Consider the following 17,565-nt stretch of genomic DNA (forward strand, 5'->3'; position numbering starts at 1 on the left):
AAGAAGGAAGGTCTTGTGGTTAAGGCACATTACTGTTTTTTGCATCTTGAAGCATTAAGCAAACAGAATGTCTGGACCAGAAGAAATGAAGGAAACATTTTTGACATGTACTGGTGAAGGCATTCCTCTTGTCCATCTGATGTTTCATATTGAGGAGTGTTTGAACCAATAAGGGTGAGGTGACCTGTAGCTGGAAGAAGTAAGGGAATTCCTGACCTTCCTAGGAGCACCTAACATACGTTTTTCCTTGAGAGCACAAGTATCTGTCCTGCGAAAAAGAAACGGAGAAAATTCTGTTTGTTTCCCTCTGCAGTCTTCCACTTTATTGCTTTCCTAAGATGTCTTCACCATTACCGTATTCTTGCTGCTTGATTCACGAGAAAAGTGCTGAGCAGGTAGACGGGGAATGCCAAGAGAGAGATTTCTGGTTCCCTGTGAAGTGCCAAGAAGGAAGTGACTGAAGTAGGAGGGAACCCTTGCAGGTGGCATTGCAAAGAGCTGTGATACATTGGGGGGTTGAATGTTGAAAACGATTATCTCGTCTGTTTTGTAGTGGTTTTAAATTATGGCTTAGCAGAGCTGGATGATGAAATAAATTGCCATGAAACGCTAGAGCACTGCTCTGGGTCTTCATGGCTCTCTGATGCTGTACAAGATAAATGAAGTTGTCGGGTTCACTGTGGGTAGAGGTGTCATCAGATGCTGTTCGTCCTCCCACGAAGGCTGGATGAGAACTTGCATTGCTGCCCAGAAACAGGTTTTTGGCCCTTTTCTGTTTAGTTCCTTCTAGTCATGGGATTCATAGCTCCATGAGGGCCACTGGCACCTGCTCCCAGCCACGCTGAGTTTGGCCTGTTGGTAAATGTCCTCCTTCTAAACTTGTGGTTCATAGCGTGCCGCACATTTCACCAAGATTTACAGGGAGCGTTTGAGTTTGACTCAAAAACCTACCAGTTTTCAGGTAGTCACTGACCTGTTCTTTTCTGTCGTAATCTGCATCCAGCGACCTCTGTTTTCCCCAGATACGTCCTGAAGGTAGCGCTTTTCAGAGCAGAGTGGCCACCATCTGGCTTGGCCCTCGCTCGCTTCTTGGTGTGTCCTTTGCCATTAATCTAGAGTGTGAACTTGAAGAGTTGGGTGACGTTACTGCCCCATGTTAAAGCAGGGAGTTTGATGATGGGACGCTGGTTCTTCAGACTGGCTCTGAGAGGGCACAGGTCTGGGACAGTGTTTGTTTGTGGGTTGACGCAGTCACCTGTTTGCTCTGGGGAGAACACAGGTTCCCTTCCACATGTTTTTACATGATTGATTGTTTACATCTAGTTTTCACAGGCAGATCACAAGGTGACGTCTTGACGTGCGTTTGTTCATTTTGCATGAAGGCTGTAATTCCTGCGATGTGTTTTGTGACAGGCATACTTTGACAGTGATGTTGCCACTCGTAGCGCTGAACAGCTTGCTCCCAATGTCCCTGTGCTATCGAACAGCGACAGTCTACCTAATTGTCGTTCTGTTCTGTCCGCTCCTGGGAGCGTGCAGCTGACACAGGTTTGTGAATTATCATGACTATTGTTATTGAATCATTGAATATTGGTTTGTGATAGCATGGTTTTTTTGAGAAAGATGATCTTCATAAATATGAGACGACTAGTTCAGATTTTCTCCAGTTAAAAACACTACATTCTCCACTCTGCATCTAGTCATGTTCTGTGAGAGCAGAGAGAGCACTAGCATGCACGTGCCCCTGCATTTTCCAGAGCTGTTTTCTTTCCCTTTCTCTCCTGTTAGCAGGGAGTACCCTTAATAAGACAGGTCTCCAGTTAGATCAATCTGTGTTTCCTTTCGGTACTTAAAGATTCAGTTCAGTTTTTTTCCAGCAAAGCGAAGTGTTGATTATGCTGGTAAATAGTAACAGCACACATAAAGCCTGTACCGTTTAGTGTTTCTCCATTCCAGGAAACCTGGGCTCACAGCGCTCAGAAATTATATGTAAGCCAGGACTGAGGTGGTGGTTTTAAGCTCATGTTTCTCTGGGAAACAGTAATTACTGCTACTGTGGAATCTGAGCCCAGATGTAATCAAGTCTTAGTGACAACATTCACCAATGTGACTCCCATCTTCTTTTACAGGCTTGTAAGTTTTTGTGTTTCAATCCACAGATTCATGAAGCTGAGGATCATAAAAATGCTTTGGATGAGAACAGGTGAGTGTCTGTGTGTGTTTATCAAACAGCTTTGCAACAGGATCCCAACAAATCAAGGCTTTATACCTCCCCAGTGCTGTTCTGATTGGGGCAGTTCTCTGGGAGAAATTGTCATCAGAAGGTCTTCTTTTGTTCCCAGGTCTTTATCATCAACAGAAAGTCTCCGCCAGTTGTCTGAACAACTCAATGGCCTGGTTTCTCAGGTACGGCCTCGTTTTGATCCAATTGTCCTATTAATTCTCTTGATATTTGATGTGGAGCTTTAAGCAGTCAGCTCAAGAAAACACTCTTCAATCTCAGAGGTGTCTGCAGTCATCCTACTAAACAGTATGATATTTAAGCATTGAGAAGCAAAAAAATCCTGGTTTAGAACGCAAACTTTCAGCAGTAGGAAGAAAAGCTGAGTGGGATGAATGGACAGCATGTATTCATGGAAAGATGTATTCTTGATTTAGTGGAAAAGAATCGGAAATCAACCTGCATCATTCACATTAGCTTGTGGCAGAGGGAGTCTGCATCTGTCCTTACCCAGAAAAGTATGTTTTCTGTGTGTGGTAATTTGGAGTGAAAGGTGCTATAAGGAGTGTTATTAGGGTAGTCACTTCTTACGTAGTAGTGACTTGTTGCCTTGGGGAATAAAACTGGCTGACTTGACTGCTTTGCTTGTAGTCTACATCATATGTGAATGGAGAAAGTGGTGTTTCTTCCACAAGTATTAAGGAAATGGAAGTAGGTTGTTCTCAATCTTTGCCCCGCACCACCCCACCCCCCGCCTTTCTTATTTGCTACTGTTGGTAACTGACTGGGACTCTGCTTTCAGCAGTGTTAGCGAGACCTAATTGAATGCACAGTTCTCATTCATTGCTGTCTAGTGTTGTCTTGTGCTATCATCGGGTAGTTGTGATCAACAGTGGGAGGCAGGTATCGGAGGTGTTTCCAGTTTGGGGACTGGGGATAATCTGGCTTCTGTTCAACTGCCGTTCTTATTTCTGAGTCACTGTTACGTCAAAATGAAGCCTTGGCAGAATGGATAAAATATGTTGATGTCTCAGCTGCTTTTGTTGAAACGGTAGATTTTTGTTTTGTTTGGAGAATCTGATTATCACAGTTTGATAGGATTTATTTTTCTGTCCTTTTTAAGTACTGCTTTTTTCCTCCCCTCCTCCTCTTCGGCTCCTTCCTTTTTCTCCTGTCTGCATGTGCCCATCAGACACGTTACCAGGAGCTGGCAGTAGCCCTGGGTTCCAGCAATCTTAACGAACAAGCAGTTTGTTACACAGATAGAGGAACTGGTAAGAAACAATCCAACCAACCAGTCTGACATGGTGCTTGCTGCTCCTCCAAGCTCTTTGGGTGTCTGCAAAGTTATGGGTTCTCTCCTAGTGCCACAAGGAAGGCTGCTTACACGGCACTCTGTAGGGAACAAAATGAGCTGCACGGAAAACCTGTTAAGGGGCTCAAAGTCTAAGGCCGCTGGTGAATGTATTGGCTCAACTGAGGAACAAGAAACAGAGTTTTGTCGTTTCCATTTAAGTGTGCTCTGTTGATCTCATCAGGCTTTCCCTGGATGATAAGCATCCTGATAAAACAGCTATTTCTGCGCCTGGTCCGAATCCTTGAAACACAGAACTCTGGTGCTGGCAGCAGTGTGAAAACCTGTTTCTGCAGGTGGTGCTGCTGGTCTAACGATATCGGCAGAGTGGGAGCAGTAGGTCTCTGAGAGGGTCTGGGGCTGGTTTCTGATCATATCCTCAGCTTCTCTTGGCACGATGAGTGAACTGCTTTGTCCTGTGACCTGCATGGATTCCCGCTGCTGCTTTTGAGCCTTCAGCTTTAACGCTGCAAGAAATGCAGCCAAGTGGACTTGTTTCAGTCTGACAAGAGCCTTTCTTGTGTGAAATGCTTTTCCCCATTGTGTTCCTCTGTAAAAGTACACTTTTTGCAAAGTTCAGCATTTCCCGGTGTACCCCGTGACCCCCCCTTGTTGTTTGGTTTTGGGGTTTGGGTTATTTTTGTTCCATTCTGTTTCTTTTTGTGTCTTAGCTGGGCTGCAGAGGAACTTGGCATAGTGCATTGCCCACCCAAGATTCTCCTTGTGTGCCTGCTTTTATGCTTGCCTGCAACTGTGTAGGGCCTTTGCTGCATTTGTGGTCTTGCCTTTGCTTTTGCTGGTTATGTTGTGCATGGGCATTGCTAGAATGAAAACCTCTCGCTCATCGCTCTTCCGTCTGTAGTCATCTTTCAAAATGCATTGAAGTAGTAGTAGTAGTAAAGAAAGAGCTTGGACAATGCTTGTTTTTTGGGAAGGCAAAAAAGTCCTCCTGCTTATGTAGTTAGTTACGAGGCATCTGTGAAGAAGCTGTCAGGGAGCCAAGAAGCAAATAGCAAACACAGCAGCACAGTTGTGTGGCAGCCTGGGTAGGCAGCTGCCACCTTTGTCTCCTTCACCTCATATCTAAAGGTGCATTACCTACGGACAACAAATCTCCAAATACTTCACCGCTAAGATGGAAATGGGCTAGGACAGAATTACCCCTTTTCTTTGTATCTGGCTTCAGCGCTCTCATACCACCTCCTGCAGAAGTGTGCCAACACAAGTGCGGCTCTGCATGACTTAAGGCCAGTTCTTCAGCGGAATAAAGGTCTGAGGTCTCAGTTAAAGGAAAAGACTATGTTTTTGTCTGGGTTTTTTGCGGTTTTTATTTTGTTTATTGGTGGTGTTTTTAAAAAAAACCCAGCATTGCTGGCAATCATCCCAATACACCAGGATTACTGTGATCAGTTGCACAGATGTGGGGATGCGAGTTTAACTGAAGGTGGTAGATGCTCAGATGTAGACATGGCGGGGTTTCAGCAGCGGTGTTGGAGAACAACTGTGGCAATCTACTGAGCGATGAAAAACATGCCTGGCATATAAAGTACATTAGTGAAGGCAGCTCCAGATCTCTTATTTTTAATAGCTAAGGTGAACTTCCTAGTCCTCTACAGAAAGGGCAGTGGAAATTCTGTTTGCATGAATTGGGCATGTATCCTACTTTGTTGAAGTGAAAATGTGTTTCAGATGTATGAGAATCTTTTCTCTTGATACTGGTGCATCAATTTTCTTCCACAGAAACAGCAGAACCAGGAGGCAGTGGATCAGCTGGAGAAGGTAAAGTGTGTCCTGTTTTTGGACAGGCAGAAAAATAGTATCTCGTTCTTGGCGCAGTAGAGAGTGTAGTGGGCTGTGGCACAGGCATGTGTGGTCTTGTCTTGTGTTAGATTCAGTTTCATTTGCAGCGTAGGCTTGAATATTTTGACTTCATGCTTTAGGCCTGCCTGGCAGATAGCGTTCTTATTTTGACAAAAGCGAACGTTTAAATACTCCTGTCTTAGAGGATTGTGGTGGAGGCAGGAGAATACAAGTCCTTGCCAGTAGCTTGCATCCAAACACTACCGTATTTATGCTAGCAGTGATTGTGCTGTGCTGTTACTGCCATTCTAGGATGCATGAATAATGAAGTCATTCAAATAAGGCAAGGCTGAAGTATGTCTTCAAAAATACTGCTGTCGTTTCGATGCTGGAAGTACTACCAATGTATCACTGCTTTTTTAGTTTGACACAAAACAAGGGTTACCTATCTACATTTTTGTGCTAAATAGACATCATTTGTTTATACAGGAAAAGATGGAGCTGGAAGAGAAATTTTCTGAAGAGCAAGCCGCGCTGAGGGAACAGCTACAGGTGAGGCAGAGCCTCCATTACAGTCATACTGCCTGCCTTCTGCTGTTCTCTGGATTACTGACCATTCGTAGTCTTTACTCGGGAAGCTGCGAGTGCGTTCCTTCAGGAAAACTAGGAGTCAGCCAGACTGTACTTAACTGCACGAGCTCTTTACCTTTACTGGGTTAGCCTTTTGTGGCAACAGTGATGTTGCAATTACAAGCAAAGAAGTTTTGTGCTGAGCCGATTTTCCTTTCCCAAAGGTTCATATCCAGACTATTGGAATTCTAGTTTCCGAGAAGTCTGAGTGTCAGACGGCACTTGCACCTACTCAGCGAGCTGCACGGGAGAAATCAGGTAATTGACTGTGAGCACTCCAGCTCAAGCTGTTGGTCAAAGTGTGAATTTCAAGCCAGAGGCATGACAGTTGCTGGCAGCCAGCTCACAGCACTCGGCGACTCCTCGGTGGGCAATACTTGGCACCATCGCTGCCTCTGTTGCCAGAGCTGCCCCCAAGTGGGAGCATGTTGATCCCATGGCAGTTGAGGTTCTTTTGTGCATCGCTAAAGCCTTGTCAGCCCTGTTCAGCCCCGGCGAGTACCCCAGGCTGTTCCTTTCTGACTTTCTTCTGATCCTTTTAAAACGTAGTTCCCTTTTCTCCACCCTCCCTCCCACACAGCTATCGTGTAAAGGTAGGTTTTACCCGAGCCCTTCATTCTGCACCAAGTTTGAGCAACTTCTTCTATTAGAAAGAAAGATCCCAACCAACATATTGCCTATTCTGCAGCGGCAGTTTCATCATCTCCCTCAAAGTGAGGATGGTAGTTACAGAGAGCTTTACTGCCCAGAGCTGCTAGTGAACCACCTGTAGAGCCAGGGGTGGAACTAGGTCTACTGACTTACAAAGCTCTGTGCTGCCTTAAGAGCTTGTTGACAAAGTAGAAAGTGCTGTTCAGCCAGTTCCAAAAAGCTCTTTGTGGTCCAGCCTCAACTCGCTCTGTTCTGACTTGTTCAGGAGAAGCCGAGAGCTTTGCTGCTCGTTTACGTTCATCTCGCCAGAGGGAATTGGAGCTGGAACGTACTTTGGCCTCCGTCTCTCTGCAGGAAAAACAGGCAGAGAAGGTAAGAGTCACCTCTGCTTATGCTTCGCCAGGAGTTCTGCCTTTGGCTATTTGCTTGTCCATCCACTAATGCAAAGTCTGTAGTCCCTGCTCAGAGAAGAGGCAGAAAGTAACATTGTTAATTGTTAATTAACCTTGTAAAGCCCTGTGTTCTCCATGGTCAAGGCAAAGTTCATTCAGGTTTCTGTGACCACTAATCATATGGTCCAGTTGCTGTCTTCAGATCCGACACCTCACTTCATTAGTCTTGCCAGCTCCACACAACAGGAGCGCCACCGAGACCTTGTCTCAGGAGGGTCTCCATCAGGCAGACACTTCAGTATTGATATTAATCCAGAAGTCTGCAGAAACGACCTCACGTCCAGTTAGTAGCATTGCGTTTGAAAAGGCTGAGCAGATTTATTCCTGGCAAATTCAGGAGGTTCTAAGCAAACCTGTCCTGAAGGATTTTGCCAAAGTTCTGATGCTTTCCACTTCAGCTGATGTGCTAAAGGTGAAGTATTTTGCTGAAGTCTGCAGCTGAATCAGTCATTTCTTTTTTCTCCAGCGTAATGAAGAGTTAATGAAGGAGCGAGAAGACCTGAAACTGGAGCTGTACAAACAGAGGTAGGTCCATTTACTGCTTGTTACTGCAGAGTAACACTGCTCTTCGCGGTAGAGCCACAAAACATCACAAGGGGCATGCACCACAGGTGGTGACTTGGGAGGCTGGATATTCAACTTAAAAAAAGCGACTGGCTGTGATGTTTCTGTGATTCTGTTACGAGTAGCGGGATTGTAAATATATGACATGTACTTGACCAGACCCATAGTACATACAGTGATGCTGCTTTAATTTTGGTTTGTTTCAGCAAAAGTAGTGAGAAAATAAAGCAGCAGAATGCAGAGCTGTCAGAGAAGATTCGCTGCCTGGTTTCCAAGATCTCAGCTATGGAGTTGGATATGGAGGATTTGCGTAAGAAACTGGACATGGCTGAACAGAGGATCGAACAGGTGACCATACTGCTTCCAGGCTGTGAGGGTAGATCGCACTGACCGCTGTAAGACTTTGCTCCTGAGAGTGGGGGCAAGGCTTAACCCTTGTTCGGAAAGGAAGGCACAAAACCTCATCGAGGCATCCTCTTGGTCAAAGGCCTTCAGCGAGGCCTCTGAGGAACAGAAGGTCTGTTTGAAGGAGCTGGAGCAGTAGACTGAAAGCTGTTGTGACACTGGTCTGCGAAAAGAATGTTGTACAATATGAGAGGGTGACTGAACATACAGGGCGTGACAATACGATGGCTTTTCCTGCTTTCTATCTGTTTGGCATTTTGGTTACGCAGCTGTCTCGTGGTCTCACTGAGAAGCCAGTTGAATAGGGGTGGTGTTTGTACCCACCCTTGCAGAAGGTGAATTGGACAATGGTAACTCGAAGGTCAGCTGGGGAAAGTTAAGAGAAGCAGCCAGTTAGGAAGGGAATTCAGGAAGCCAGCTGTTAGCAGTTCAGAGAGCAAGCTTGTGTGAACCTGAGCCTGTGAGGGAAGAAACTGCTCTTTTGTTTATTTTTGGTTTTGTTTTTTTTTCTTCCTCCCCAGTCAGTGGCTTAAGTTACCCTTGAAATAAAGGCAGCTGCTCCTCTTCTGGGAAAAGTACTGTGTGCCAACTGACATGCTCCAGACATTGGCTTTAAATTCCTGATGTGTTTGACAACTTTTAAAATCACAAGCTTGTATACCATCTGATCTGGCTGTGTAATACAGACTCTGGAAATGCACAAAGTTTCTGAGCCAGTTTTTTCCCCGCTCACATTTTCTTAGCACGGAGAGATACATTTTGATCTGATTGGCTGTTATGTGGACCGTTGTGTCTGGGGTTTCAGAAATAATTTGAAAACTGATCGTGAATTGCAATATGGCATGAAAGGTTTCTTTTTCCAGTTGCCGTCTTGTACAAATCCTGCGTCAGGAAAATGCTGTTCAGAAGCTCACTTGATGCTAATAGGGCAGAAAAGCTGATTGTTGGCACGAGCTTCTGCTGCCATTGGTGTCTTCATGCGAGGCAGACCCTTCCCATCTCAGCCACTTCAGCTTTCTTGGCTGTGAAACACAGAAAGCCCAGCAAAACGGGACTCCGTGTGCGAAAGCAAATGGATCAAGCATGGCGTGCCAAGCTGAGCAGAATTACTTTTTTTTGCTATGTTATTAGAACCTCACGATGCATAATTTCCTGAGAAGTGTCTTGTTCCTAATTCTCTCTGTTTCCAACAAATCCAGCTGTTCAAATAGTTTATTGAGTTGTTGTTTTTTTTTTAAATTTATTTCAAAACTGTTGGTGGAGGAAGAAGGAAGGTCTTGTGGTTAAGGCACATTACTGTTTTTTGCATCTTGAAGCGTTAAGCAAACAGAATGTCTGGACCAGAAGAAATGAAGGAAACATTTTTGACATGTACTGGTGAAGGCATTCCTCTTGTCCATCTGATGTTTCATATTGAGGAGTGTTTGAACCAATAAGGGTGAGGTGACCTGTAGCTGGAAGAAGTAAGGGAATTCCTGACCTTCCTAGGAGCACCTAACATACGTTTTTCCTTGAGAGCACAAGTATCTGTCCTGCGAAAAAGAAACGGAGAAAATTCTGTTTGTTTCCCTCTGCAGTCTTCCACTTTATTGCTTTCCTAAGATGTCTTCACCATTACCGTATTCTTGCTGCTTGATTCACGAGAAAAGTGCTGAGCAGGTAGACGGGGAATGCCAAGAGAGAGATTTCTGGTTCCCTGTGAAGTGCCAAGAAGGAAGTGACTGAAGTAGGAGGGAACCCTTGCAGGTGGCATTGCAAAGAGCTGTGATACATTGGGGGGTTGAATGTTGAAAACGATTATCTCGTTTGTTTTGTAGTGGTTTTAAATTATGGCTTAGCAGAGCTGGATGATGAAATAAATTGCCATGAAACGCTAGAGCACTGCTCTGGGTCTTCATGGCTCTCTGATGCTGTACAAGATAAATGAAGTTGTCGGGTTCACTGTGGGTAGAGGTGTCGTCAGATGCTGTTCGTCCTCCCACGAAGGCTGGATGAGAACTTGCATTGCTGCCCAGAAACAGGTTTTTGGCCCTTTTCCGTTTAGTTTCTTCTAGTCATGGGATTCATAGCTCCATGAGGGCCACTGGCACCTGCTCCCAGCCACGCTGAGTTTGGCCTGTTGGTAAATGTCCTCCTTCTAAACTTGTGGTTCATAGCGTGCCGCACATTTCACCAAGATTTACAGGGAGCGTTTGAGTTTGACTCAAAAACCTACCAGTTTTCAGGTAGTCACTGACCTGTTCTTTTCTGTCGTAATCTGCATCCAGCGACCTCTGTTTTCCCCAGATACGTCCTGAAGGTAGCGCTTTTCAGAGCAGAGTGGCCACCATCTGGCTTGGCCCTCGCTCGCTTCTTGGTGTGTCCTTTGCCATTAATCTAGAGTGTGAACTTGAAGAGTTGGGTCATGTTACTGCCCCATGTTTTCGGGTACGGCCTCGTTTTGATCCATTTGTCCTATTAATTCTCTTGATATTTGATGTGGAGCTTTAAGCAGTCAGCTCAAGAAAACAGTCTTCAATCTCAGAGGTGTCTGCAGTCATCCTACTAAACAATATAGTATTTAAGCATTGAGAAGCAAAAAAATCCTGGTTTAGAACGCAAACTTTCAGCAGTAGGAAGAAAAGCTTAGTGGGATGAATGGACAGCATGTATTCATGGAAAGATGTATTCTTGATTTAGTGGAAAAGAATCGGAAATCAACCTGCATCATTCACATTAGCTTGTGGCAGAGGGAGTCTGCATCTGTCCTTACCCGGAAAAGTATGTTTTCTGTGTGTGGTAATTTGGAGTGAAAGGTTCTATAAGGAGTGTTATTAGGGTAGTCACTTCTTACGTAGTAGTGACTTGTTGCCTTGGGGAATAAAACTGGCTGACTTGACTGCTTTGCTTGTAGTCTACATCATATGTGAATGGGGAAAGTGCTGTTTCTTCCACAAGTATTAAGGAAATGGAAGTAGGTTGTTCTCAATCTTTGCCCCGCACCACCCCACCCCCCGCCTTTCTTATTTGCTACTGTTGGTAACTGACTGGGACTCTGCTTTCAGCAGTGTTAGCGAGACCTAATTGAATGCACAGTTCTCATTCATTGCTGTCTAGTGTTGTCTTGTGCTATCATCGGGTAGTTGTGATCAACAGTGGGAGGCAGGTATCGGAGGTGTTTCCAGTTTGGGGACTGGGGATAATCTGGCTTCTGTTCAACTGCCGTTCTTATTTCTGAGTCACTTTTACGTCAAAATGAAGCCTTGGCAGAATGGATAAAATATGTTGATGTCTCAGCTGCTTTTGTTGAAACGGTAGATTTTTGTTTTGTTTGGAGAATCTGATTATCACAGTTTGATAGGATTTATTTTTCTGTCCTTTTTAAGTACTGCTTTTTTCCTCCCCTCCTCCTCTTCGGCTCCTTCCTTTTTCTCCTGTCTGCATGTGCCCATCAGACACGTTACCAGGAGCTGGCAGTAGCCCTGGGTTCCAGCAATCTTAACGAACAAGCAGTTTGTTACACAGATAGAGGAACTGGTAAGAAACAACCCAACCAACCAGTCTGACGTGGTCCTCGCTGCTCCTCCAAGCTCTTTGGGTGTCTGCAAAGTTATGGGTTCTCTCCTAGTGCCACAAGGAAGGCTGCTTACACGGCACTCTGTAGGGAACAAAATGAGCTGCACGGAAAACCTGTTAAGGGGCTCAAAGTCTAAGGCCGCTGGTGAATGTATTGGCTCAACTGAGGAACAAGAAACAGAGTTTTGTCGTTTCCATTTAAGTGTGCTCTGCTGATCTCATCAGGCTTTCCCTGGATGATAAGCATCCTGATAAAACAGCTATTTCTGCGCCTGGTCCGAATCCTTGAAACACAGAATTCTGGTGCTGGCAGCAGTGTGAAAACCTGTTTCTGCAGGTGGTGGAGCTGATCTAACGATATCGGCAGAGTGGGAGCAGTAGGTCTCTGAGAGGGTCTGGGGCTGGTTTCTGATCATATCCTCAGCTTCCCTTGGCACGATGAGTGAACTGCTTTGTCCTGTGACCTGCATGGATTCCCGCTGCTGCTTTTGAGCCTTCAGCTTTAACGCTGCAAGAAATGCAGCCAAGTGGACTTGTTTCAGTCTGACAAGAGCCTTTCTTGTGTAAAATGCTTTTCCCCATTGTGTTCCTCTGTAAAAGTACACTTTTTGCAAAGTTCAGCATTTCCCGGTGTACCCCGTGACCCCCCCTTGTTGTTTGGTTTTGGGGTTTGGGTTATTTTTGTTCCATTCTGTTTCTTTTTGTGTCTTAGCTGGGCTGCAGAGGAACTTGGCATAGTGCATTGCCCACCCAAGCCTCTCCTTGTGTGCCTGCTTTTATGCTTGCCTGCAACTGTGTAGGGCCTTTGCTGCATTTGTGGTCTTGCCTTTGCTTTTGCTGGTTATGTTGTGCATGGGCATTGCTAGAATGAAAACCTCTCGCTCATCGCTCTTCCGTCTGTAGTCATCTTTCAAAATGCATTGAAGTAGTAGTAGTAGTAGTAGTAGTAAAGAAAGAGAGCTTGGACAATGCTTGTTCTTTGGGAAGGCAAAAAAGTCCTCCTGCTTATGTAGTTAGTTACGAGGCATCTGTGAAGAAGCTGTCAGGGAGCCAAGAAGCAAATAGCAAACACAGCAGCACAGTTGTGTGGCAGCCTGGGTAGGCAGCTGCCACCTTTGTCTCCTTCACCTCATATCTAAAGGTGCATTACCTACGGACAACAAATCTCCAAATACTTCACCGCTAAGATGGAAATGGGCTAGGACAGAATTACCCCTTTTCTTTGTATCTGGCTTCAGCGCTCTCATACCACCTCCTGCAGAAGTGTGCCAACACAAGTGCGGCTCTGCGTGACTTAAGGCCAGTTCTTCAGTGGAATAAAGGTCTGAGGTCTCAGTTAAAGGAAAAGACTATGTTTTTGTCTGGGTTTTTTGCGGTTTTTATTTTGTTTATTGGTGGTGTTTTTAAAAAAAACCCAGCATTGCTGGCAATCATCCCAATACACCAGGATTACTGCGATCAGTTGCACAGATGTGGGGATGCGAGTTTAACTGAAGGTGGTAGATGCTCAGATGTAGACATGGCGGGGTTTCAGCAGCGGTGTTGGAGAACAACTGTGGTAATCTACTGAGCGATGAAAAAGATGCCTGGCATATAAAGTACGTTAGTGAAGGCAGCTCCAGATCTCTTATTTTTAATAGCTAAGGTGAACTTCCTAGTCCTCTACAGAAAGGGCAGTGGAAATTCTGTTTGCATGAATTGGGCATGTATCCTACTTTGTTGAAGTGAAAATGTGTTTCAGATGTATGAGAATCTTTTCTCTTGATACTGGTGCATTACTTTTCTTCCACAGAAACAGCAGAACCAGGAGGCAGTGGATCAGCTGGAGAAGGTAAAGTGTGTCCTGTTTTTGGACAGGCAGAAAAATAGTATCTCGTTCTTGGCGCAGTAGAGAGTGTAGTGGGCTGTGGCACAGGCATGTGTGGTCTTGTCTTGTGTTAGATTCAGTTTCATTTGCAGCGTAGGCTTGAATATTTTGACTTCATGCTTTAGGCCTGCCTGGCAGATAGCGTTCTTATTTTGACAAAAGCGAACGTTTAAATACTCCTGTCTTAGAGGATTGTGGTGGAGGCAGGAGAATACAAGTCCTTGCCAGTAGCTTGCATCCAAACACTACCGTATTTATGCTAGCAGTGATTGTGCTGTGCTGTTACTGCCATTCTAGGATGGATGAATAATGAAGTCGTTCAAATAAGGCAAGGCTGAAGTATGTCTTCAAAAATACTGCTGTCGTTTCGATGCTGGAAGTACTACCAATGTATCACTGCTTTTTTAGTTTGACACAAAACAAGGGTTACCTATCTACATTTTTGTGCTAAATAGACATCATTTGTTTATACAGGAAAAGATGGAGCTGGAAGAGAAATTTTCTGAAGAGCAAGCCGCGCTGAGGGAACAGCTACAGGTGAGGCAGAGCCTCCATTACAGTCATACTGCCTGCCTTCTGCTGTTCTCTGGATTACTGACCATTCGTAGTCTTTACTCGGGAAGCCGCGAGCGCGTTCCTTCAGGAAAACTGGGAGTCAGCCAGACTGTACTTAACTGCACGAGCTCTTTACCTTTACTGGGTTAGCCTTTTGTGGCAACAGTGATGTTGCAATTACAAGCAAAGAAGTTTTGTGCTGAGCCGATTTTCCTTTCCCAAAGGTTCATATCCAGACTATTGGAATTCTAGTTTCCGAGAAGTCTGAGTGTCAGACGGCACTTGCACCTACTCAGCGAGCTGCACGGGAGAAATCAGGTAATTGACTGTGAGCACTCCAGCTCAAGCTGTTGGTCAAAGTGTGAATTTCAAGCCAGAGGCATGACAGTTGCTGGCAGCCAGCTCACAGCACTCGGCGACTCCTCGGTGGGCAATACTTGGCACCATCGCTGCCTCTGTCACCAGAGCTGCCCCCAAGTGGGAGCATGTTGATTCCATGGCAGTTGAGGTTCTTTTGTGCATCGCTAAAGCCTTGTCAGCCCTGTTCAGCCCCGGTGACTACCCCAGGCTGTTCCTTTCTGACTTTCTTCTGATCCTTTTAAAACGTAGTTCCCTTTTCTCCACCCTCCCTCCCACACAGCTATCGTGTAAAGGTAGGTTTTACCCGAGCCCTTCATTCTGCACCAAGTTTGAGCAACTTCTTCTATTAGAAAGAAAGATCCCAACCAACATATTGCCTATTCTGCAGCGGCAGTTTCATCATCTCCCTCAAAGTGAGGATGGTAGTTACAGAGAGCTTTACTGCCCAGAGCTGCTAGTGAACCACCTGTAGAGCCAGGGGTGGAACTAGGTCTACTGACTTACAAAGCTCTGTGCTGCCTTAAGAGCTTGTTGACAAAGCAGAAAGTGCTGTTCAGCCAGTTCCAAAAAGCTCTTTGTGGTCCAGCCTCAACTCGCTCTGTTCTGACTTGTTCAGGAGAAGCCGAGAGCTTTGCTGCTCGTTTACGTTCATCTCGCCAGAGGGAATTGGAGCTGGAACGTACTTTGGCCTCCGTCTCTCTGCAGGAAAAACAGGCAGAGAAGGTAAGAGTCACCTATGCTTATGCTTCACCAGGAGCTCTGCCTTTGGCTATTTGCTTGTCCATCCACTAATGCAAAGTCTGTAGTCCCTGCTCAGAGAAGAGGCAGAAAGTAACATTGTTAATTGTTAATTAACCTTGTAAAGCCCTGTATTCTCCATGGTCAAGGCAAATGTCATTCAGGTTTCTGTGACCACTAATCATATGGTCCAGTTGCTGTCTTCAGATCTGGCACCTCACTTCATTAGTCTTGCCAGCTCCACACAACAGGAGCGCCACCGAGACCTTGTCTCAGGAGGGTCTCCATCAAGCAGACACTTCAGTATTGATATTAACCCAGAAGTCTGCAGAAATGACCTCACGTTCAGTTAGTAGCATTGTGTTTGAAAAGGCTGAGCAGATTTATTCCTGGCAAATTCAGGAGGTTCTAAGCAAACCTGTCCTGAAGGATTTTGCCAAAGTTCTGATGCTTTCCACTTCAGCTGATCTGCTAAAGGTGAAGTATTTTGCTGAAGTCTGCAGCTGAATCAGTCATTTCTTTTTTTTCTCCAGCGTAATGAAGAGTTAATGAAGGAGCGAGAAGACCTGAAACTGGAGCTGTACAAACAGAGGTAGGTCCATTTACTGCTTGTTACTGCAGAGTAACACTGCTCTTCGCGGTAGAGCCACAAAACATCACAAGGGGCATGCACCACAGGTGGTGACTTGGGAGGCTGGATATTCAACTTAAAAAAAGCGACTGGCTGTGATGTTTCTGTGATTCTTACTGTTACATATAGCTGGATTGTAAATGTATGACATGTACTTGACCAGACCCATAGTACATACAGTGATGCTGCTTTAATTTTGGTTTGTTTCAGCAAAAGTAGTGAGAAAATAAAGCAGCAGAATGCAGAGCTGTCAGAGAAGATTCGCTGCCTGGTTTCCAAGATCTCAGCTATGGAGTTGTATATGGAGGATTTGCGTAAGAAACTGGACATGGCTGAACGGATGATCCAACAGGTGACCATACTGCTTCCAGGCTGTGAGGGTAGATCACACTGACCGTTGTAAGACTTTGCTCCTGAGAGTGGGGGCAAGGCTTAACTCTTGTTCTGAAAGGAAGGCACAAAACCTCATCGAGGCATCCTCTTGGTCAAAGGCCTTCAGCGAGGCCTCTGAGGAACAGAAGGTCTGTTTGAAGGAGCTGGAGCAGTAGACTGAAAGCTGTTGTGACGCTGGTCTGCGAAAAGAATGTTGTACAATATGAGAGGGTGACTGAACATACAGGGCGTGACAATACAATGGCTTTTCCTGCTTTCTATATGTTTGGCATTTTGGTTACGCAGCTGTCTCGTGGTCTCACTGAGAAGCCAGTTGAATAGGGGTGGTGTTTGTACCCACCCTTGCAGAAGGTGAATTGGACAATGGTAACTCGAAGGTCAGCTGGGGAAAGTTAAGAGAAGCAGCCAGTTAGGAAGGGAATTCAGGAAGCCAGCTGTTAGCAGTTCAGAGAGCAAGCTTGTGTGAACCTGAGCCTGTGAGGGAAGAAACTGCTCTTTTGTTTATTTTTGGTTTTGTTTTTTTTTCTTCCTCCCCAGTCAGTGGCTTAAGTTACCCTTGAAATAAAGGCAGCTGCTCCTCTTCTGGGAAAAGTACTGTGTGCCAACTGACATGCTCCAGACATTGGCTTTAAATTCCTGACGTGTTTGACAACTTTTAAAATCACAAGCTTGTATACCATCTGATCTGGCTGTGTAATACAGACTCTGGAAATGCACAAAGTTTCTGAGCCAGATTTTTAAATTAAGAGAATAGGTTTTAATCAAACAAATAGTGAATATAAAATTGGTAGGGAGGAGCTGTCTAGTTCAGCCTGTTTTACAGGGCTAAAATCCAAGCTTTTTCATTTTAATCTCCTTCTCCCTCTCCTTTTTTTTCTTTTTCATTGAACATCACCGTGTGTTGGAGCACTTTAAGGTTGCAACATGGATCATGTGGCAGGATGCTATCAGGGGAAAGGCTATGCAGAAGTGGCATGTTAACATTTTGCCATAACTTTTTGTTTTTTCTTGGCAGTTCTCAAGTCAGGCAGGGAGTCTGGATGCAAAGCAGCAGTTGCAGGTGGCACTGGAGAAGGCAGGCCTGTTAACCCAGGTTGCTCAGGGGTTGTATGAAATGACATCCACATCTTCATGTCTGTAGAGAAACTTGTGTGGCAGAAGAATGCAGCCTGAGCTTTGCGTTGACACTGGTTTCTTCAGGCTTTATCCCTGAAGCAGTCACTGCCAAATTTATTTAGCCAATGTGATTTTCTTTGTGTTTTATTTTGTTTTGAACAGCTCTCGGAGTCAGTTCACCAGCTCCAGGCAGAAAGAGATCAGTATGTAGAGAAACTGAAGGAGGAGCAGAGCATTTGGCAGCAGCAGGTGCAGCAGCTCTCTGAACAGGTA

The 17,565-nt window shown here is 45.1% G+C and overlaps 1 protein-coding gene across 1 annotated transcript in view; it reads left to right on the forward strand.

Moving 5' to 3' along the window:
* The window catches only part of LOC129736821 (golgin subfamily A member 2-like), a 49,956-nt gene that overhangs the window by 30,430 nt on the left and 1,961 nt on the right, over window positions 1–17,565 (forward strand). The window contains exons 16-22 of the mRNA XM_055721008.1: window positions 5,316–5,354; window positions 5,865–5,927; window positions 6,170–6,263; window positions 6,922–7,028; window positions 7,575–7,633; window positions 7,879–8,020; window positions 17,455–17,562. Coding sequence (XP_055576983.1) covers window positions 5,316–5,354; window positions 5,865–5,927; window positions 6,170–6,263; window positions 6,922–7,028; window positions 7,575–7,633; window positions 7,879–8,020; window positions 17,455–17,562 — 612 coding nt within the window. The remainder of the gene's footprint in view (window positions 1–5,315; window positions 5,355–5,864; window positions 5,928–6,169; window positions 6,264–6,921; window positions 7,029–7,574; window positions 7,634–7,878; window positions 8,021–17,454; window positions 17,563–17,565) is intronic.

Source organism: Falco cherrug, chromosome 9, assembly GCF_023634085.1.
Source record: "Falco cherrug isolate bFalChe1 chromosome 9, bFalChe1.pri, whole genome shotgun sequence".
Classification (NCBI taxonomy): Eukaryota; Metazoa; Chordata; class Aves; order Falconiformes; family Falconidae; genus Falco; species Falco cherrug.